Genomic DNA, 19,086 nt, shown 5'->3' with positions numbered 1-19,086 from the left:
AACTAACTCTCAAATGAGTCAAAGAAAAAAAGTTCTTGGTACTGCGTTGCAACTTTTCTGTAAGTTTATGATTGTCTTACAATAAATTTTTAAAAAGATAGTGTTCAGATTCTATGATTTGAACAAACCAACCATAAAAGAATACTTATGAGACAGAGAAATTAGAACACTGACTAAATATTTGATAATATTAACAAACAACTGTCAATTATTTCAAATATGATAATAGCATTATGTTGGGGTTTTTTCTTAAAAGAGTCCTTATCTTAGGGAACATGGGTGGCACAGTCAGTTAAGTGTCCAAATCTGTGTTTTGGCTCAGGTCCTGATCTCAGGGTTGTGAGATCAAGCCCTGCGTCAGGCTCTGTGCTGAGCTCGGAGTCTGCTTAAGTCTCTCTCTCCCTCCCCCTCTGCCCCTCTGTCTCCTCTCTAAAATAAATAAATAAATCTTTTTTAAAAAAAGAGTCCTGCGTGGTTCAGTCAGTTAAGCGGCTGCCTTCGGCTCAGGTCATGGGTCCTGGGATCGAGTCCCACATCAGGCTCCTTGCTCAGCAGGGAGCCTGCCTCTTCCTCTCCCTCTGCCTGCTGCTCCCCCTGCTTGTGCTCTCTCTCTCTCTTTCAAATAAATAAAATCTTTTAAAAAATAAAAATAGAGTCCTTATTCTTTTAAAAATATATATATACTGAAATGTTTACTGACAAATTACTATGATGTGTTAAGTATAATATATATAATATGATGTATAAGGTACTTGCTTCAAAACAATCCAATGGGGGCAGTAAAGATGAAAACAAAATTAGCCATGATTAACACTGTACTGACAGCTGTTGAAGTTTGTTAATGGGTACATGGGCATTCATTATACTGCTCTCTCTATATCTATGTATTTTTTTAATTCCCCATAATTAAAAAAAAGGTGGGGCATAGGGAAGGAATATTGTTTAGAGGCTCTAGAATGAGATAGACCCGAGTCAAATTCTGGCTCTCCCACACTAGCTGTATGGCCTTCGGGAAGTTATTCTACTTCTCTGAATCTCTGTTTCATCTCAATAAAAGCGCTAATAATAGCACCACCTCCGGGTGCCTGGGTGGCTCAGTTGGTTGGGTGACTGCCTTCGGCTCAGGTCATGATCCTGGAGTCCTGGGATCGAGTCCCGCATCGGGCTCCCTGTTCAGCAGGGAGTCTGCTTCTCCCTCTGACCCTCCTCCCTCTCATGCTCTCTGTCTCTCATTCTCTCGCAAATAAATAAAATCTTAAAAAAAAATAAAATAAAAATAAAAAATAGCACTACCTCCAAAAACTGTAGTGGGACTCAATGTGCCAATGACCATAAGTGCGCAGTTTCTTAAGGAAAAAAAAAAGTGCACAGTTCCTGGCAGACAGTAAATGCTCAGTATACATGAGTTATAATCATCTTCTCTGCCACTCTGGATATAGCAACTCAAGTTTTAAACTGGCCAGGATTAAAGGAAAGAAAGTCTCCTCTAAAAGAAAGTAAAGACTCCCAATGGCTAGCCCTGAAAAATCCATTTATTCTCTAGCCCCAAGTGAGTATTGGCTTATGTTATATGCATAAGAAATAATCTTTCTTTGGTTTATTTAATTACCATAGGTTCTCTGTAAGGCTGATGAAGTCAGGGACACAGATTAGTAAACTTTGAGTACTTATTCATTCATTCAAAAGACAAGTACACTATTCTGTGCCTGACTCTGTGAGGAGAGCTGGGAATACAATAAGACCTAACTCTTACTGGATAAAATGTAGACTGCTAATAGACATGTACATGTACAGATCTCCAGAATCACAGCTGATACCCTAAATTACAAAGCACTTAATGAGGCAAACACCTTTTGGGGTATCACACTAGCTGAGCATCACCATCCATCAGCCAACTGCCAGTCTAGAACACAGGAAGATCCCCTAATCCAGATGAGCTGATCAAGTACCCCTCCTGGAAGCTGGAGATGGGGCTGAGAGACACGGTTTTGGTCTGTGAATAGCTAGAACTATAATATGTAAACACAGGAACTACAGGGCTGCTGTGCTCTGCAACAAAGATGAAGCAGCCGGAAAAGCTGGTCTAAGGAGACGAGAAAGTACGAGCCTTTAAGGGCTTCCCACACTAGGCACAGTCCTTCCTGCCCTTGGGCTCCACAAGACACCCCTGAAGTACAAAAAAGAATTCCTTCTGGCTTAGGCTGAATGGCGTGAAGAAATTTCTCATTGTTACTCACCAAAGAGTCCTAACAAACACAAATACCAGGCAATTAGTGGCTCTGATGCTACCATATCCTAAGGCATAGAACAGGACTCTCCTTTCTCAATCCAGGACTTAGGAGGAGTCACAGAAAGGGCCCCATCTCTCTTTCCCCTCCTCTTCCCAATGGCCGCAACATATAGCTTCAGGCTCCCAAACTCACCCCTTATTCCATCTGTTTAGTGCTCTAATAGCTAGGTTCCCAGGCTTGACCACAGAAGCCTATAGGAACCCCAAACTTCCTAAAATGCAGTACATTTCTAAGAAAATGTGATTTTAAAAAGAATCGAAGGAGCGCCTGGCTGGCTCAGTTGGTAGAGCATGCAACTCTTGATCTCAGGGTTGTGGGTGAGCTCCACATTGGATGTGGAGATTACTTTAAAAAATAAAATCTTCAGAAAAATTGAAAAATAATAAAAATTGAAAAGGATTGCAGACAGACAGTAAAATTAATTCTAAAAACATACATACTGCTTCCAGAAAGATGGAGCAGACATACTTCTTCCTAATCCTTCTGCTGCTAAGTACAAAAATATCTTTCAGGAATGAAGAAGAAATCCAGACATTCTAAGATGAAGGAAGAGAATCTACTGCCAGAGTGTCTAAAGGAAGTTCTCTAAAAATAAAGGAAAAGATAAAAGAAGGAAGTTTGGAACATTAGGAAGGAAGGAAAAAACATAATGACATGATTACCTATGCAGAAAATCCCAAGGAAAATGCCAAAAAAACTCCTAGAACTACTGATTTCAGCAAGGTCACAGAGTACAAGATAAACATAAAAAATTTAATTATTTCTGTACAATATAGTGAACACATGAAACACCTGAACTAAAACATACAATAGCAACTACAACAGCTTAAAAAAAAAAAGATACTAAGGTGTAAATCTAACAAAATACATATAAGATCCTTAACACAAAAACTCTGATAAATCAAAGATGATCTAAATAAAAGGGAGACATATTGTGTTCCAAAAAACAAACAAAAAACATATATACATATGACCTTACCCCCTCCACCAGCACTAGCTGGGTACAACCCACAGAGGCCATGTTGGCTTTTGTTGCTTCTTCTCGAAAGACAGTAATAAGTTCCTCCAAACGCCTTAATTTTACCTCTTCTGGGACATCATCTTTCAGCCTGTGATATGCCCGGGTCTTCTATAAAAAAAAAAGACAGAGGTCACCAAAGACTCATAGAACCCCCTTCCCTCCTTTTTTTTTAGATTTATTTATTTTAGGGGCACCTGGGTGGCTCAGTCAGTTAGGTAGTCTGCCTTCAGCTCGGGTCATGATCCCAGGGTCCTGGGACTGAGGCCCATGTCAGGGCTGCTTCTCCCTCTCCCTCTGCTGCTCCCCCTGCTTGTGTTCTCTCTCTCTGTCAAATAAATAAAATCTTTAAAATAAAAAAAAAAGATTTATTCATTTTAGAAGGGGGAGAGAGAGTACGCATGCGCCGCATGCTAACAAATTAGGGAATGGGCAGAGGAAGATGGGGATAAAGAATCCTCAAGCAGACTCCCCTCTGAGCAGGGAGCCTGACAAGGGGCTGGATCCCAGGATCCTGAGATCATGACCTGAGCCGAAATCAAGAGTTGGATGCTCAACTGCCTAAGCCACCCAGGTGCCCCCACCCCATAGAATCCATTCTTAAGGTACAGACAGGGACTAGGTTCATTCCACCTCCAAGTTACAGACATACATACAGGAACCCAAGCCATGACAGAAGGGTTCTCTAGCTCTAGGAGCATTCTAAAAGAAAAAGGTAACTATGCAGTCAAGTCACATTTTTACAAGGGTTAAATTCTAAATTTAGCACATGAAAATCGACTCAAAATTGTTGATATATTTATAGGATACAAATGTAACCTTTATACAAATGTAACACACTAAATTAACTCATTAGCAGCACTATTTATAAGACACAAAATGCAAAGCAGCCTAAATGTTTATCAATAGGTTATCAGTAAAACAAATTATGCTTTATCTATACAACAGAATATTACACCAGTGAAAAAAGAATGTACTGATATGTACATGATATGTACTGATATGTACTGATATGATTGATATGATTGCTCTCCAAAACATACTCTTAACAGAAATAAGATATAGATCAACATGTACAACAATTTTGGTGTAAAAAGAATAAATAAAAATAGGTTTATAAATACATGAAATATCTCTGGAAGTTTACAGAAGAAACTCCTAAGAGTGATTACCTTCAAGGAAGGAACTGAAAAACCAGGCAACCTGGGAAGAAGGAAGAACAAGTACTTCTCATTGCACACTATTTTGAACTTCTGAATTTTATATAATAAGCTCATATTACCCAGTCCAAAAAAATTTTTTAAAGAAAATTTATCCTTGAAAAGCCTTTTAAATTGTTCAAAACTATGGACAGGGTGCATACATGTACGTGTTGTGTGTATATAAACACATTTTTTAAAAGATTTTATTTATTTATTTTTGCGAGAGAAAGAGGAAGAGCGAGCACGAGCAGGGGGAAGGGCAGAGGGAGAAGCAGACTCCCTGCTGAGCAGGGAGCCGGATACGGGACTCAATCCCAGGACCCCAGGATCATGATCTGAGCCAAAGGTAGACACCCAACCGACTGAGCCACCCAGGCACCCAACACATTTTTTTTAAGTTTTCTATATACAAGCTTATAACACAGTTGAAGAACCACTGAGCTAGATATAAGTACGGAATAACAGGAAAACCTATATACCAAAGTGTGGTCATTCCAATCGGCCTTTGAGAGAACTACCAAATGGCGAATGGGTTTACTCTATTTTGTCTTCTTATTAACAAAAACTTGTCTCTATTGTGTTTACCATTACCAAGCACTATTCTCATTTCAAAGGTGGAGAGACCAAGGACCTTTCTCAAGATCACATAGTTAGTAAGAATGGCAGAATTTGAATGCTTGTTCTCATCCACTAGACTACTTAAGTCTCTATAACCTTAATCCTAACCTAGAAATTAGATCCCTAAGTGAACACTCATACTCAATGCCCATGATGCTGCCACCACACACTGTAAACCCATTTCCCAATTCTAGCATTATAAAGAATTTCTCTTGCGTATTTGTGATGTGGAAAAGAAGCAGTAGATTTGGAACTCAAATCTACTCTGAAGCTTCATTCCTGAAATAATTCTGTAACAGACATAAACATACACAATGGCCCACTTACACTGCCTACAGAACATTAGACAGTGGGCTCTAAAAGACATGAATTAGCTTCGTTGACGGCAGCTGAGTGATGGTGGTGGCTAAGGTCATGGGATCCTTCATTCATTAAACAGCTTTCCTGAGCCTCCTGGCCACAAAGCCTCTTCAGCCTCCAGCCCAAACACAAGTAAGGCCCCCACTGAGGTGACTGGAGAGATGAGAAATGACCAGTGCAAATTCATCCTTACCATCGAGAAAATAGCAGAACTATCCCCTCTCTGCAGGAAATACACACTACTCTCCCTTTCCTTTCTCATCTCCTTCTGCTTTATTTTCCTGGGAATCTGTGTACAGGAGAAACTCTATAGTGGCTATGAGTAGATTCAGTTGGCCTAAAAAAATGAAAACTAAAATAGCTCAGGATAGCTAGGAGGACAAGGTGCATCTGTGAAACAATTCACATCTGTAGGTCAAAAAAGTCCTGCATGATTTTAGCTTTCTTATAAGGAGAGTAGCATCCTTACCTCCACATTCAAATTCTAAACGATCTAAAGATAATTTAAAATATTTTAATGAAAATAAATATTGTCACAAGCAATCCATTTTCATCTCAAATCAGTGAATTGTATAAAATAGTAGACAGGTTGATTAAAATAAAAATAAAGAAATGAGTGGTAAGATCCCCGTGGCTTCTACTGCCCTGCTGCCACTTTCTTTTCTTGCCAGTTGTCTACAACCAGAAACCAGTCAGGAATTCTGTCAGTGTCAGCACAGAAGTAGCTTTTCCTCCATCCCAGGGCTTACCCGTCTCATACTGTAAGCAAAAAGAAAGCCCATGTTGTACTGAACTTCCCGAAGCAAAGACACTGTCTGGAGGTGATCTTCCTCTGTCTCACCACAAAAGCCAGCAATGAAATCGCTGCTGAGGCTCACTCCTGCAACGCATGACAAAGGACAGCGTGTCACTGCTGCTTACCTTCAAGAGAGGCCTTTGGCACTTGTGGGCTACAGAGGGCAGAGTAGCAATTGTACTAGACCAGTGCTCTAACCCCTGAGCTACGGAGCCCAGAGTAGCAATTGTAAACCTTTCCTGGAGCTGTTCAGCTCATGTGCAAGTGAAACAAAATAGTCATTATAGAGCAAGATGGGATAGGATTGCTTATCCAGAATATTCCCATGCCAGTTCTCATACTTTGGGGTGCCTGAGTGGCTCAGTTGGTTAAACGTCCAACTCTTGGTTTCGGCTTAGGTCATGATCTCAGGATCATGAGGTCGAGCCCCGTCTGGGGCTCCACGCTCAGCACAGAGTCTGCTTCTCTCCCTCTGGTTCCTCTCCTCGTATGCATGCACACACCCCCCTTAAATAAATAAATAAATAAATCTTTTATAAAATTTTTTAAATAAAATCTTTAAAAAAACATACTTTTTTTTTTTTTAAGATTTTCTTTATTTATTTGACAGAGAGAGACACAGCGAGAGAGGGAACACAAGCAGGGGGAGTGGGAGAGGGAGAAGCAGGCTCCCCGCCGAGCAGGGAGCCCAATGCGGGGCTCGATCCCAGGACCCTGGGATCATGACCTGAGCCGAAGGCAGATGCTTAACGGACTGAGCCACCCAGAAGCCCCTAAAAAAACATACTTTTGAAGCCAATTTCACATAATGTTTAAGACTATAGGAAAAATAACTATTGGTCACTAAATACTAAGTGCTATGCTTTCACATCTATTTAATTTAATCTATGTAATTATCCCAACAATCCAATGAGGTACTACCAACTCTATTTTATATATACATATATATATATTTTTTAAAGTAAACTCTATGCCACACAAATTGGGCCTGAACTCACGATCCTGAGATCAAGAGTCCCATGCTCTATTGACTGAGCCAGCCAAGCACCCCTTATTAACTCTATTTTATAAATGAGGAAACTGCAGCCCAGAAAACTTCTACACTATCCTGCCAATCCAAACTGAAACTATTTATGCATAATGCAAGTTACAATAATTAGAAATTTGGAAACAAATGTAGATATTGTCAACCAAATCTAAATTAAAAGACTACAAAGTAATTTTATTAGCAGGAAGAGAAAAGAGAAAAAGGAGTAGGAGTTAGGATAATAGGAAAGGAATTACCGGGCGCCTGGGTGGCTCAGTCGTTAAGCGTCTGCCTTCGGCTCAGGTCATGATCCCAGGGTCCTGGGATCGAGCCCCACATCGGGCTCCCTGCTCGGCAGGAAGCCTGCTTCTCCCTCTCCCACTCCCCCTGCTTGTGTTCCTGCTCTCACTATCTCTCACTCTGTCAAATAAGTAAATAAAATCTTTAAAAAAAAAAAAAAAAAAAAAAAGGAAAGGAATTACCTCTAAGTACACATTTTTAAAGATATCAATTGCCCCCAAATCAGAACTAATTTAGACCAAACTAACTTTGCCAGCTAGTAAGAAAGAACAAGGTCTGTCCCATATGTTCAGAAACACAAAGACTATAGAAAACAAATCTCTTTCACCCTGAGGTCACAAGCTGATCCATATCTTTGTGTATATCTAGCAAGACCAAGACATTACAAAACCAAAAAGGAGTAAAATGAGAGAAAGAGAAAAATGAAAAGGAGCAAAAGCAGCATGAAGGGTGTCATAAGATAGTGTCATAGGCGTTGCCTGTATCTGACAAAAACAGTGTGGTCACTGGTAGAGTGATGTGCTCAACGGAATATTTCTTAAACGTACCTGGGATAGATTCTCTGATATGATGAATTAACTCCATATAAGCTTCTCTTGAATATCTGCAATAAAGAACAAAAAGAAAAGGCTCAGATGAACCAATCTTCTTTAAATGAATGCTACAAAAAGATAACACTATGAATTACCATATATAACCACTTCTCATCCACACAGGACAGTACAAAAGTAGGTTAAAGTACCCAAAAGAGCCCTTTTGATCCAAATCCTGTAGGGTAACCTAATCTACAGCCCATGAATCTTTAGTTCAAGAACATACATTATTTTAAATAGCCTTTTTATTTTTTATTTTTTTATTTTATTTTATTTTTTTTTAAAGATTTTATTTATTTATTTGACAGAGAGAGACACAGCGAGAGAGGGAACACAAGCAGGGGGAGTGGGAGAGGGAGAAGCAGGCTTCCCGCAGAGCAGGGAGCCCGATGCGGGGCTCGATCCCAGGACCCTGGGATCATGACCTAAGCTGAAGGCAGACGCTTAACGACCGAGCCACCCAGGTGCCCCTTAAATAGCCTCTTTAAAAAATAAGTAGGGGGCACCTGAGTGGCACAGTAGGTTAAGCGACAGATAGCTCAGGTCCTGATCTGTGTCATGAGATCGAGCCCCATGTCAGGCTCCACGCTCAAGAAGAAGTCTGCTTGAGATTCTCTTTCCCTCTCCCTCTGCCCCTCCCATTCGTGCTCTCTCTCTCTCAAATAAATAAATCTTAAAAAAATAGTAAGTAAAGGGCACCTGGGTGGCTCAGTTGGTTAAGCGACTGCCTTCGGCTCAGGTCATGATCCTGGAGTCCCTGGATCGAGTCCCGCATTGGGCTCCCTGCTCGACGGGGAGTCTGCTTCTCCCTCTGACCCTCCCCCCTCTCATGTACTCGCTCTCTCTCACTCTCTCTCTCAAATAAATAAATAAAATCTTTAAAAAAAAAAAAAAGTAAGTAAATAGCCTTTTTATTTCATAAGTGAGGATAGTTTAAACACTTAGGAGGATCTCTAAAATTGCCAATGTGGAAAACAAGGCAAGGCACTAGTTCCATACAGCTTGCCATTTGTCACTTTACCCTTTCAGTCTTACCTCTGCAATACATATTACTCCCAAAGTAAGTGAACACACAGAGGTATGTTTAAATTCCAAGACTTAAAAAGCTTTAATGTTAAAAGCTACAGGATTCCAATTTTAAAAAGAGTGTGCCACACAGTAGGTGCTTAATAAAAAACATGCTAGGGGGCCTGGGCGGCTTAGTCAGTTGAGCATCTGACTTGGTTTTGGCTCAGGCTGTGATCTCAGGGTCATGAGATCAAGCCCCACATCAAGCTCTGCACTCAGTGTGGAGCCTGCTTAAGACTCTCTGCCCCCTCCACACGTGCCCTCTCTCTCTCTCTCTCTCTAAAATAAATAAATCTTAAAAAGAAATGCTAAACAAATGACATGAGTGATTCAGTCCTTAGTCTACACTTCTGGAGTAAACAGAAGCAAGTTATCGTGTCCATGAGTTTACTCATGTAACAAATTTATTGAGCAGCTCCTATGTGCCACACACTATATTAGGTTCTTAGACATTGTGTGGTCCTTAAGAAAACATGGAAAGGTGCATGATGCCCCCTCCCCAAGCAAGTCTGACCCCCTCCGCATAGCCTCCAATACACGGCTGCTTCCACTCTGGGCTGGTAGGTGGATCTGTTTACAGATGTTGTCTCTCTCATGAATCAGCTGTAGAACCTGATCAGATAGAACACATTAAAGGTCATCAAAGTCTCACCAAAGAATCCTGCAGAAAGGAATACCACCCCCACTGTTTCTCTACCAAGGTTAATTTTCAAGTAATTAACAGGTTGATTACCCAAATCCTTTACTTTTACTCAAGCCATGTTATCTGTCCCAGACATTTCACCTGCTGGCATCTCTGCTTTCAAAAAATGAAAAAAGCAAGCAGAGGTCAAATGCAAGCCATGCACTGACACAGACAAAAAAGGAAAAATGGTATTTGTTTCATCTAACTTCCAAATTAGCCACTTTAAAAGACACCATCATGGGGCGCCTGGGTGGCTCAGTTGGTTAAGCGACTGCCTTCAGCTCAGGTCATGATCCTGGAGTCCCGGGATCGAGTTCCGCATGGGGCTCCCTGCTCGGCAGGGAGTCTGCTTCTCCTTCTGACCCTCCCCCCCTCACACTCTCTCTCTCAAATAAATAAATAAAATCTTTAAAAATAAATAAATAAATAAAAAATAAAAGACACCATCAAGGGGTGCCTGGGTGGCTCAGTCGGTTAAGTATCTGCCTTCAGCTCAGGTCATGATCCCAAGGTCCTGGGATCAAGCCCCATGTCCGGCTCCCTGCTGAGCAGGGATCCTGCTTCTCCCTCTCTCTCGCTATCTCTCTCTCAAATAAATAAAATCTTATTAAAAATTAAAAAATAAAAGACACCATCAAGAAACTGGAACTAGGGGGCGCCTGGGTGGCTCAGTCGTTAAGCGTCTGCCTTCGGCTCAGGTCATGATCCCAGGGTCCTGGGATCGAGCCCCACGTCGGGCTCCCTGCTCGGCGGGGAGCCTGCTTCTCCCTCTCCCACTCCCCCTGCTTGTGTTCCCTCTCTCGCTGTCTCTCTCGCTCTCTGTCAAAAAAAATAAATAAAATCTTTAAAAAAAAAAAAAAAAAAAAAAGAAACTGGAACTAGGTGGGGCACCTGGCTGGCCCAGCTGGTGGAGCGTGCAACTCCGGATCTCAGGGTTGAGTTGGAGCCCCACACTGGGTGTGGAGATTACTTAAAAATAAAATCCTTGGGCGCCTGGGTGGCTCAGTTGGTTAAGCGACTGCCTTCGGCTCAGGTCATGATCTTGGAGTCCCGGGATCGAGTCCCGCATCGGGCTCCCTGCTCAGCAGGGAGTCTGCTTCTCCTTCTCCCACTCCCCCCTCTTGTGCTCTCTCTCTCTCACTCTCTCTCTCAAATAAATAAATAAAATCTTTAAAAAAAAAAAAATAAAATCCTTAGGGGGCACCTGGGTGGCTCAGTCAGTTAAGTGCCCAACTCTTGATTTTGGCTCAGGTCATGGTCTCAGGGTACTGGAATCAAGCCCTGCACTCATCAGGGAGTCTGCCTGAGAGTCTCTCTCTCCCTCTCCCTCTATCCCTCCCCCTGCCCCTCACTTGCACGCTCTAAAATAAATAAATCTTTAAAAAATAAATAAAATATTTAAAATAAAGAAACTAGAACTAAGAAAAAATATTTGAAAAAATATACTGACAAAGGATTTATATCAAGAATACATAAAGAACTTTTACAACTCAATAAGAATATAATCCAGTGGCAAAAAGGTAGGGGTGGGGCCAAAAGACAGCTATTTCACCAAAACAAAAAACTCAAAAAAAAAGGTTTCACATGTGGGCTATACATTCCATGCATTGCTAAGGCACTTTGATAAGTACCTTCCATACATTATACCTATTTCCCAACAACCTAAAGCAGGAGGTTATTATTAATCCCTTTTTACAGATGAAGATGACAATCTGACCTTGATGCCCTTGAAGACAAAATTTTTTAAATATATCAGTCCCATCTTTGCCCCACCTTGGTGGACTTTAAATCTTTGGTGGAATTAAAGGGCAATACAGCAATACACAAGATCCCCTGAACAAGATTCAAGGACTGCTGCCTCCCACTGGGTCCAGCCTTTGGCATACTTAAGGATACTGGTAACAGCCTGGCACAGTTCACTGTCAATACTCACCTCATCAGGAAAGTCTTTGGGGTGGGGAGAGGTGAAACGGATCCTCATTTCAGGATCTACTCTGGAGACCTGATCCAGAAGGTGAGCAAAACGAAGGCCCCCTTGCTTGGGTTTATAGTTGGTAGAAAAGCCACGGCTCAGGTTAGTAGACACTGCATTGTTGAACTGGACTTCCGAACTGTCCCGAAAACTATTAACATTCTGACCAAGAAGTGTCACTTCTTTCAGCCCCTAAGAAAGGGAAAATAAATACATCGGAAGCAAATCAAAGTTTTTTTGGTAGTTTCATGCCAAATCACTAACTGAAATTAGTTGAACCTACCAAGAGCCATCCATAAATGTATTCTATTCTGTATTTAACCAATAATTTCACATTTGGTCATCTTGTCTGAAGAAGTGAACTTCAGAATTTTTAAAACCTTAAATAAAAATTATCTTCAAAGCATTTTTAAAGTAGCAAAAACCTGGACATAAATTCAATGTTCAATAATAATGGTTAATTTATAACACCATAAATCAAATTATGACAGCATTCTGTCAATTGAATATTATATAATCATTGCCTATGAAATAGTCTTCCCAAAATATTTAGCCTAATTTGAATCAAGCTTTTACACCTAACTTCCAGTTTACCAGAATTCAGAGGAATATTTTATATGACAACATGAAGAAGCAATCAGACAAATCCAGACATATCTGATCTCTTCAAAAACTTAATGTGTCATTTAAAGCAAACAACAAAAAAGTGAAAGGGCTGTTTTAAATTAAGAGGGATTGAAGAAATATAAAAACCAAGTAAAACCACAAATTTTTTTTTTTTTAAAGATTTATTTATTTGATAGAGAGAGACACAGCGAGAGAGGGAACACAAGCAGGGGGAGTGGGAGAGGGAGAAGCAGGCTTCCCGCGGAGCAGGGAGCCCGATGTGGGGCTCGATCCCAGGACCCTGGATCATGACCTGAGCCGAAGGCAGACGCTTAACGACTGAGCCACCGAGGCGCCCCAAAACCACAAATCTTGATTGGACCTTGGTTTGAAAATAAAAAAAGCAATACAGTATTTTTGGACAGGGGCGCCTGGGTGGTTCAGTCAGTTAAGCATCTGCCTTCAGCTCAGGTCATGATCCTGAAGTCCCAGGATTGAGCCCCATGTAGATCTCCATGCTCAGTGGGGAGTCTGCTTCTCCCTCTCCCTCTGTTCCTCCCCATTTTCTTTCTCTCTCTCTCTCTCACTCTCTCTCAAATAAATAAAATCTTTAAAAAAAAAAAAAAAGGTATTTTGGACAATGAAGAAATTTTGAGGAGCACCTAGCTGGCTCAGTTGATAGAGCCTGGGACTCTTGGATCATGAGATCGAGCCACATGTTGGGTGTAGAGATTACTTAAAAATAAATAAATTAAAAAAAAAAAAAAGACATTTGGGAGCACCTGGGTGGCTCAGTTGGTTAAGCATCTGCCTTCAGCTCAGGTCATGATCCCAGGGTCCTGGAATTGAGCCCCAAGTTGGGCTCCCTGCTCAGTGAGGAGTCTGCTTCTCCATCTCCCTCTGCCTATCGCTCCCCCTGCTTGTGCTCCCCCTCTCTCTCCCTCTGTCAAATAACTAAATAAAATCTTTAAAATAAATAAACAAATAAATAAAACAATAAACAGAATGTCTCTATCCTGAAGAGTAAGTTCTGGTACTGTAAGGGAGTTGGAAGGGAAGAAGTAGACAACTTGAGACCAGGAAGCACTTGGAGAGGTAGGGTATGGAGAATACCTCACAGTGCCTGTGAGCAGCCAGAGACCAAATCAGGGAACTGAGAATTGGGGAATGGGAGATGAGAAGAGAGCACTGCCAGAGTGTAAGAACAGAGACAAACTGCTGACTGAAAACTAGAGCAGGGGCTAGCTCTCACAGTTCCTGAGCCAAGCAAGTAAGGCAACAGGGAGACTCTAGTGGAAGAAAAGCTCCATTTTCCCATCTACAGTCCTCCTCTTCAGGGCTAGAAGATCCAGGCCTAGAGTTAGCGGGGACCAGCTCCCAAAAGGAACAAAACAGTTATCTCCCCTCTGGCCTCTGATGGGATTCACTACCCTCATCTATTCTCTGTCCCTCAACTAGTAAGCTGGCTCTGTAATAAAAATGAGGAAGATATTTGGGAAGTTTCCCTATAATGGACAAATAAATCATTCTCTGAAAATTTACTATGTGCCAGGTAGTTTAAAAACATTTAGGGGCAGGGCACCTGGGTGGCTCAATCAGTTCAGGGGCCTACTCCTGATTTTGGCTCAGGTCATGATTTCAGGGTCTTGAGATCAAGCCCTCCGGTGGGCTCCACACTCAGTGGGGAGTCTGCTTGAGATTCTCTCCCTTCCCCTCTTCCTCTGCCCCCTTCCTCCCCAACTCTCTCTCTCTCAAATAAATAAATAAATCTTTTTTTTTTTTTTAAGATTTTATTTATTTGACAGAAAGAGACACAGTGAGAGAGGGAACACAAGCAGAGGGAGTGGGGGAGGGGGAAGCAGGCTTCCCGCAAAGCAGGGAGCCCAATGCAGGGCTCAATCCCAGGACCCTGGGATCATGACCTGAGCCGAAGGCAGATGCTTAATGACTGAGCCACCCAGGCGCCCCAATAAATAAATAAATCTTCAAAAAAAATTTAGGGGCACCTTGGTGGCTCAGTCGGTTGAGTGTCTGACTCTTGGTTTCAGCTCAGGTCATGATCTCAGGGTTGTGAGATCAAGCCCCACGTCAGACTCTGCTTAGCACAGAGCCTGCTTGTGACTCTTTCTCCCTCTCCCTCTGTTCCTCCCCCTCTTCACGAATGCGCTCTCTCTAAAAATAAATAAATCTTTAGAAAAAAATAAACTTAAACTACACGGGCACCTGGCCAACTTAGTTGGTAGAGCATGTGACTTGATCTCAGGGTTGTGAGTTCAAGCCCCACAATGGGTGTGGAGATTTCTTAAAAAAAAAAAAAAGAAAGAAAGAAAGAAAGAAAGAAAAACATTTAAACTACAACAATCTTTCCAATAACCCATCAAGGAAGTTACTATTTTATCTTCTTTTCATAGATTGGGAAACTGTTTCAAAGATGATAGTTAAGTGACCAGGGCACCAAACCAGAGAATGCTGCAGCCAGAATTCATACTTAATCATCTGATTCTAAACTCATGCTCTCTCCATTCCACTGTGCTGCCTCCTAAGCAAACTTCACATGGATCTGCCTATAATTTATAAGCAGCAAATCAAAGATATTCACCCAGGTATTTCTTTCTGGCCAGGTATGGGTTCTAAACTTATATAGCTCAGAGATAGCACAGGCAGCAAAACAAGAAAGGTTCTCCTCATCCTCCTAAAACCACGCTTAGAAGACAAAGGCCTGGAGAACTTTTCACCTGCTCTGAAAGCTTCCTCACTTCCTCTAGAATGGAAGCAACAGGGCGACTCCTCTCCCGGCCACGTGTGAAAGGAACAATGCAGTAGCTGCACATGTTGTCACAGCCTCGCATGATAGACCTGGGGAGAAAAGCACCAAAACTTAGTAACAGGACTAACAGGAGTAGGATGCCTTGCTCCCACCCAAGGAGGAGGTCATAGCTCCCTCGGCATTATCCTTTGGCTCTGAATCCTCTTGGCACCATACTCACACTGGACCAATCTGAGACATTTTTAAGGCAAACATTTTTTATTTTTAAAAACTAGTATTTAATCACAGGATAGAAACCACATTGTAATTGGTGGATATAGCAGTTACCCTGAGGGAGCAAACTGGCGAGGGAATGGGGTGCCTTTATATATACGCCATATATATAAAATATAAATGTTTTGTTTGAACGTTTTATATCTAGACCAGAAAAAAAAATATCATAAAATGTGTATAATGAATAGAAACCTCAGGTTTAAGACAGAGGGTTCCATATTTCTCACTCATTCCTGATCCAATTATTATGGTATCTAAGTGAAATCACTCTCTTCCATTTGCATCCTGTATATGAAAGCCTCAAATTATCAACGGAGTATGGGATAGCCATTAAAATGACAGGTTGGCCAACTTTCTATAAAAAACCAGATAGAAAATATTTTAGGCTTTGCAGACCATACAGTCCCTGTCACAACTACTCAATTTTGCTATTGTAGTACCAAATGCAGCCACAGATTATATATAAACAAATGGGCATGGCTATATTTCAACAGAACTTTATTTACAAAAAACATGCTCTAACTTTTTTTTGCCAATTTGCCAACCTCTGTTATTGAAAATTTAATAACCTAAGAAATGTTCACCATTTAAAATAAGGTCATAAAACCAGATAAATTGGGAAGCCTGGGTGGCATAGTCAGGTGTCTGACTCTTGGTTTCAGCCCAGGTCGTGATCTCAGGGTCCTGGGATCAAGCCCCAGTCAGGCTCTGAGCTCCACGTGGAGTCTGCTTGGGATTCTCTCTCCCGTCTCCCTCCACCCCTCCCTGGTGTTCTCTCTCTCCCTCTCTCTCTCTAAAAAGAGTAAGTAGGGGCGCCTGGGTAGCCCAGCTGGTTAAGCGTCTGCCTTCAGAGTCCTGGGATCATGATCTGACCTGAAGGCAGACGCTTAACCGACTAGGCCACCCAGGTGTCCCTGCCCTTAACATTATTTTTTTTTTTTTTTTTTTTTTTTAAAGATTTTTATTTATTTATTGAGAGAGAGAGAGAATGATAGAGAGAGAGCATGAGAGGGAGGAGGGTCAGAGGGAGAAGCAGACTCCCTGCCGAGCAGGGAGCCCAATGTGGGACTCGATCCAGGGACTCCAGGATCATGACCTGAGCCGAAGGCAGTCACTTAACCAACTGAGCCACCCAGGCGCCCCCCCTTAACATTATTTTAAAAGTGAGAAAGAATGAGCGCCTGTTGGGCAACCAATTCTTGGTTTCGGCTCAGGTTGTGATCTCAGGGTTGTGACATCAAGCCCTTATCGGGCTCGGCCCGGAGTCTGCTTGAGACTCTCTCCCCGTCCCTCTCCACCCCCAGCCCCCACCCACCCCCAGCTCATGCATGTGCACGCTCTCTCTCTACAGCTCCCCCCAATATAAATAGATAAAAGTGAGAAAGGAGAAATTCACTCCTTGTCTCTTGGGCGGTGTCTCACACGAAGGCAGAAGTAGAACTGGGGCTTGTCTGGACTGGCATGACATCAGCATAGGTCTCATCCAGAGAGAGCAGCACGTTGGCAGCTTGTTGGCCTGACTCAGCAACAGCCAGCAGTCGAGGAAGGTCCCGATAGGCATCTGGACCGGCCAAAATATCCACCATTTTCTCCCTGTTGAGAATCTCCTCCTTTAATCTCTCAGCCATGCAGCCTGGGAGGGGAAAAAAAAAAGCACCTGTTCCCAAATTCATCTGGTCTCATGGCTACTTCTCAGTACACATTACCTCTAGCTAAGGTCAGAGACAAGGGCACAGAAACCTCGTTAAGAGTTTAGCTTCATTGCTCCTCAAATTTGCCCAATACTTCCATAGCACTAGAACCTGCATCTTCCTATATAAGAAAACCACAGGAAGCAAGCAACTAAAGAAATTCAATTAAATGCCCAGAAAAAATTAAGCCATCACCCAGAAACATTTCTAGACATGAATCATCTCTTTTTTCAATTGAAATTTACTTGGTACTCCAAATAAAAAATTTTTTTCAGGAACTGGCTATAGAGTTTCAAAGTCTAGGGGCGCCAGGGTGGCTCAGTTGGTTAAGCATCTGACATTGGCTCAGGGCATGATCTCAGCATCCTGGGATCGAGCCCCACACTCAGCAGGGAGTCTGCTTCTCCCTCTCCTCCTCGACCACTCGTGGTCTCTCTCTCTCTCTCAAATAAATAAATAAAATCTTTAAAGAAAAAAAAAAAGGATTCAAATGGTAAGTTTTATGTTACATATATCTTACCACAATAAAAAACAAAGTATTGGGGGAATTTCTGAAATTCCTAACAAAGATATAGCCAGGGGCTTCTATAACGAAGGAACTGATGTGAAAGATTTCAGCTAATCCTTGCAACCTCCTACATCACTTAGTACATTAATCTGTATAACAGGATATGCTCCAAATATGTTTGAACCCTTCATCAAGAGAAATTAATTTAATTATTCCACAATGGACAGTCTGTTTTAAAATTAAGTACACTGGGGCGCCTGGGTGGCTCAGTCGTTAAGCGTCTGCCTTCAGCTCAGGTCATGATCCCAGGGTCCTGGGATCGAGCCCCGCATCAGGCTCCCTGCTTCTCGGGAAGCCTGCTTCTCCCTCTCCCACTCCCCCTGCTTGTGTTCCCTCTCTCTCTGTGTCTCTCTCTGTCAAATAAATAAATAAAATCTTTTAAAAAATTAAATTAAATTAAATACATTAACTAAATTCTGGGACCAAAAGGGTACAGAATATTCATTTTTGAAACATGCTTCCCAGCTATCTAGATCAGAGCTGTCCAACAGAACTTTCTAAGATAATGGAAATGTTCTTTATCTGTGCTGTCCAAACTAATAGCCACTAGTCAAGTGTGGCTACTGAGCAGTCAATAGGTGGCTAGTGAGAATGAAGAAGGGAATTTTTAATATTATTTAATTTTACTTAAATTTATTTTTTTTTAAGATTTTATTTATTTATTTTAGAGAGAGACAGACTGAGAGAGCATGAGTGGAGTGAGGGGCAGAAGGAGAAGCAGACTCCCTGCTAAGCAGGGAGCCCAGTGCAGGGCTCGATCCCAGGACTCCGGGATCATGACCTGAGCCGAAGGCAGACGCTTAACCGACCAAGCCACCCAGGCGCCCCTTAAATTTATTTTTTTAAGATTTTTTTTTTTTTAAGTAATCTCTACACCCAACATGAGACTGTAACTCACAATCCCAAGATCAAGAGTTGCATGCTCCACCGACTGAGCCAACCAGGGGTCCCTAATTTTAGTTAAATTTAAATAAACACATGTGACTAGTGGCTACCATACTGGTCAGTGCAGATCTAGATCTTCACTTGGGCATACATTAGGAGTCAAGATGAAAAGTGCCTATGCTATAAATTCATGCTGTTCTTTCAGACTCCAAACTCTCTCCTATCCATAACTCTATGCTGCCATAAGCCACATTAGACTCTAGAAAGGATAGGCCACTTTCTGAGTACCTATTACTACAAGGCACTATGAAAAGCCCTTTTATTAGCTTTATCTCATTTAGTCTTACAGCCTCTGACATCAAATAC

At 41.8% G+C, this 19,086-nt stretch overlaps 1 protein-coding gene across 4 annotated transcripts in view; it reads right to left on the bottom strand.

The window, feature by feature from the left end:
* CDK5RAP1 (CDK5 regulatory subunit associated protein 1) overlaps positions 1 to 19,086 on the bottom strand; it is a 115,674-nt gene that overhangs the window by 87,099 nt on the left and 9,489 nt on the right. For all 4 annotated transcript variants that reach the window (XM_032419369.1, XM_032419368.1, XM_032419370.1 and 1 more), the window contains 7 exons: positions 16,999 to 17,209; positions 15,272 to 15,392; positions 11,892 to 12,122; positions 9,788 to 9,885; positions 8,161 to 8,216; positions 6,239 to 6,369; positions 3,271 to 3,420 (listed from right to left, as the gene is read on the bottom strand). In XM_032419369.1, coding sequence (XP_032275260.1) covers positions 3,271 to 3,420; positions 6,239 to 6,369; positions 8,161 to 8,216; positions 9,788 to 9,885; positions 11,892 to 12,122; positions 15,272 to 15,392; positions 16,999 to 17,209 — 998 coding nt within the window. The remainder of the gene's footprint in view (positions 1 to 3,270; positions 3,421 to 6,238; positions 6,370 to 8,160; positions 8,217 to 9,787; positions 9,886 to 11,891; positions 12,123 to 15,271; positions 15,393 to 16,998; positions 17,210 to 19,086) is intronic.

This window comes from Phoca vitulina, unplaced genomic scaffold (assembly GCF_004348235.1).
Source record: "Phoca vitulina isolate PV1807 unplaced genomic scaffold, GSC_HSeal_1.0 scaffold22, whole genome shotgun sequence".
NCBI classification, from domain to species: Eukaryota; Metazoa; Chordata; class Mammalia; order Carnivora; family Phocidae; genus Phoca; species Phoca vitulina.
Note: the sequence above shows the minus strand (reverse complement) of the source record. Positions and strands in the feature narration are given on the sequence as shown.